Source organism: Nicotiana tomentosiformis, chromosome 12 (assembly GCF_000390325.3).
Source record: "Nicotiana tomentosiformis chromosome 12, ASM39032v3, whole genome shotgun sequence".
NCBI classification, from domain to species: Eukaryota; Viridiplantae; Streptophyta; class Magnoliopsida; order Solanales; family Solanaceae; genus Nicotiana; species Nicotiana tomentosiformis.
In genome coordinates this window covers 52,259,064-52,263,178 of record NC_090823.1, presented here as the reverse complement: position 1 = coordinate 52,263,178, position 4,115 = coordinate 52,259,064, and the positions used below count along the sequence as shown (strand labels likewise).

Genomic DNA, 4,115 nt, shown 5'->3' with positions numbered 1-4,115 from the left:
CCCCATTCATTTGTGGTTCGTAGGCTGTGGAATTGTGGTGGATGATTCAGAACTTCTCCCAGATGTCTCTCATGAGGTCGCTGTTGAGGTTAGCGGCATTGTTAGATATGATAGACTCTGGTATCCCAAATCTATAGATGATGTTGTTTCGGACGAAATCTGCCACTACCTTCTTCATGACAACCTTGTAAGTAGATGCTTCGACCTATTTAGTGAAATAGTCGATAGCTACCAAGATAAAGAGATGTCCATTTGATGCGGCAGGCTCTATGGGTCCAATCACGTCCATGCCCCAAGCGGCGAATAGCCAGGGTGAACCCATTACGTTTGAATCATTTGGTGGAACCCGGATAAAATCCTCGTGAATCTGGCATAGGTGAAACTTCTGCACGTAGCAGATACTGTCGCTTTCCATAGTCATCCAAATATATCTAGCTCTCAAGATCTTCTTGGCTAATGTAAACCCGTTCATGTGAGGTCTACATGTTCGTGCATGTATTTCCTCCAATAGTCTGGTTGCTTCAGCGGCGTCTACACATCTCAACAAACCTAAGTCTAGGGTCCTCCTGTACAGGACTTCCCCGTTGAGGAAAACATGGTTTGCCATCCTCCTGAGGGCTCGCTTTTGACCATTAGTAGCATCCTCCGGGTATTCTCTAGTTGAAAGGAATTTCTTAATGTCGTGATACCATGGTTTCCCATCTGGATCTTCATCTACATGGAAGCAATAGGCGTGTTGATCTCTGATCTCCACCTCAATAGGGTCGATGTAGTTCTTGTTTGGATGCTGGATCATAGATGATAGGGTTGTAAGGGCATTGGCGAACTCGTTCTCAATCCTGGGGACGTGCTTGAACTCAATCTTTGTTAACTTCTTGCACAACTCTTTCACATAGTGCAGGTATGGAAGTATCTTGACATTCTTGGTGGACAATTCCCCTTGGACTTGGTGTATCAACGAATCGGAATCTTCTATGACCAAAAGCTCTTTGACGTTCATGTCGACTGCCATTCTGATCCCAAGGATGCATTCTTCGTATTCAGCCATATTATTGGTACAATGGAATCTTATCTTTGCCGATGCTGGATAATGTTGTCCAGATTCATAAATCAGGACTGCCCAAATTCCGACTCCTTTGAAGTTTGTTGCTCCATCTAGAAATATTCTCCACCCAGGGTACGATTCTGCAATATCTTCTCCAGCAAATAACACTTCTTCATCAGAAAAATATGTAGTAAGTGGCTCGTAATCTCCATCACCCGGATTTTCTGCGAGGTGGTCGACTAAAGCTTGTCCTTTGATAGCCTTTTGGGTTATGTACACAATATCAAATTCGTTGAAGAGAATTTTCCATTTAGCTAGCTTTCTGATAGGCATCAGCTTCTGCAAAATATACTTGAGCGGGTTGAGCCGAGATATCAGATGTGTGGTGTATGCCGACATGTAATGCCTTAGTTTCTGGGCAATCCAAGTCAGGGCACAACAAGTGCGTTCTATTAGAGTATACTTGGTCTCGCATGGTGTGAACTTCTTGCTTAAGTAGTATATGGCCTACTCCTTGCTCCTAGTTTTTTCATGATATCCCAATACACAGCCGAAGGCATTATCCAAGACTGACAAGTTGAGCAACAATGGATTCCCTGGTTCAGGGGGAACCAACATTGGTGGGTTTGAGAGATACTCCTTGATTCTATCGAAAGCTTTCTGGCACTTTTCTGTCCATTTTGTGGTAGCATCTTTCTTCAACAGTTTGAAAATAGGTTCACAGATTACCGTGGACTGGGCTTTGAAACGACTGATGTAATTCAATCTACCCAGGAAACTCATGACATCTTTCTTGCTCTTTGGTGGTGCTAATTCCTAAATAGCCTTGATTTTTGATGGATCCAATTCTATCCCCTTCCCATTTATAATGAAGCTCAACAGTTTTCCAGCGGGGACTCCGAACGCACACTTTGATGGGTTAACTTCAAACTGTACCTTCGCAAGCGTTCGAAAAATTTCCTCAAATCGTCCAAGTGCTCTGAACTCTTTCGAGACTTTATGATGACATCATCCACATACACTTCAATCTCCTTATGAATCATGTCATGAAAGAGGGTTGTCATGGACCTCATGTAGGTGGCGCCGCACTCTTGAGGCCAAACGGCACGACTCTATAACAATAAACTCCCCAAGGTGTGGTGAAGGTCGTCCGCATCTTCCTCGTGCATCAAGATTTGACTGTACCCAGTGAAACAATCCACAAACGACTACAGTTCATGCTTCATGCAATTATCGATGAGGATTTGGATATTTGACAGAGGGAAATCGTCCTTTGGACCAGCTTTGTTGAGATCTCGGTAGTCCACACATATTTTGATCTTTCTGTCTTTTTTGGGTACTGGGACGATGTTTTCCAACAAGCTTGGATAATTGGTGACCCTTACCACATTCACTTCTATCTGTTTGGTCATTTATTCCTTTATCCTCAAACTTAAATTGGGTTTAAATATTTTGGGTTTCTGCATGACCGACGGTCTGGTAGGATTAGTTTGCAGCCGATGTGAGATAATGTCAGTACTTAATCCTGGCATGACATCATAGGACCATGCGAACACATCGATGTACTATCGGAGGAGCTCAATCAGTTTTTCCTTCTGCTCAGCTTCTAGGTGAATGTTGATTCTAGTTTCTTTTACTTCTTCTTCACTTCCAAGATTAACCACTTCTGTTTCTTCGAGGTTGGGCTTTTTCTGACTCTCCAACTGCTCAATTTCATGTGGGAGATTATCGGGCATGATGCTCTCGTCATACTCCTCATAATCTGGGTCGTTGCGCTCAATGGTTTCGTTACATGTCATAATCACGGAACGCGAGTTTTTAGCAGTTTGATTACGGAAAAGAAAAGCTAAGTATAAATAAGCGGTAAATAAATTTGCAATATTCGAAAAAATGATTCTTTTTATTTCATCAAAAGGGGAATGTCTTAAGAGTTCATAAGAGGCAAATGACAAAAAGGTACAGACACGATGCAGGCCTCAATTGACCGTGCGCTTTTTCAAAAAGAAAACTTTTACAGTTCCATACTACCAAGATTCTTGGTGAACCAAAGATGGACTGGCGGTCCAATTCCACAGCTCTTCCCTTCGTTCGGTATCCCTGATAGTCGGTGTCTTGATGTCAGTCCCTTCACAACATTCTTCAATCATATTCACGAACAGCTTTCCCATCCTGTCGATGATATCATCATCAGGTACTGAACTCTGTCTCCGATGTGAAACATGCTCTGGCACAAAAACCTTTTTCCCGGAACTAACAATGTGAGCTTTCCATTTCGGAGGTTGATATCCTATGCCAGCCCTTCTATTATATTCAATTGGCTCTGTGATTCCGTCTGATTTGGCTCTCAGCCCTGTTCCTGGCCTGTATCTATATTTCATCATCTCCCTCATAGCCATATTGGACCTATACGTCGACTACATTTCCAAATTCTGTTTGGTCTTTTCCATATCGGTCTTCTATATGATTTCCACTGCATGGAAAGCAACTCCATCTAGCCCTTCAATGAATGGAACATGATACTCTAATTAAGCGGAGTGACCCCACTCGCCATGAACCACGATCACTTGACATCCCCACTCAAATTTCATGCATTGGTGCAAAGTGGATGGCACGGCCCCTGCCATATGTATCCAGGGCCTGCCTAGTAGTAAGTTATAGGAAGAGGAGTTGTCCATTACTTGAAATAGTATGGGGAATTCGACCGGCACGATCTGCAAGGCCAAATAAATTTCTCCAATAATATCCTTTTGCGAACCATCTAAGGCTCTCACCCTTACGTGGCTTTTCTTGCCATCCCTCAAATGAATTCCCAACTCTCGTAGGGTAGAGAGTGTGAAGAAGGGTACGAGGTACCCAGTTAATGAAAATTAACAGTATTTACAATTCAAGCAGAGAAATATAAGCATTATGAGTTACTTTCAACAGTAACAGAGGTATGTACAATTGGCCACACCCATCTCAGTTATGCCCTATGGGAGCTAACATATATGGTTTAAGAGAAGGATGGGATATCAGGATCCGGCTGGGTTAGAGAAACCCTAAATGGTGAATGGATTGTTTGAGTTAGTTG

The 4,115-nt window shown here is 42.8% G+C and overlaps 1 protein-coding gene across 1 annotated transcript; it reads right to left on the bottom strand.

The window, feature by feature from the left end:
• Positions 1–205: 205 nt before the first annotated feature.
• LOC138902636 (uncharacterized) lies at positions 206–1,444 on the bottom strand. The gene has a single exon (XM_070190521.1). The coding sequence runs from the start codon at positions 1,442–1,444 to the stop codon at positions 206–208; it is 1,239 nt and encodes a 412-aa protein (XP_070046622.1).
• Between the last annotated feature and the right edge of the window lie 2,671 nt (positions 1,445–4,115).

What these genes read in the sequence shown, in the direction of transcription:
- LOC138902636 (XM_070190521.1), bottom strand. Translation starts at nt 1,444, where the DNA reads ATGTCGGCATACACCACACATCTGATATCTCGGCTCAACCCGCTCAAG.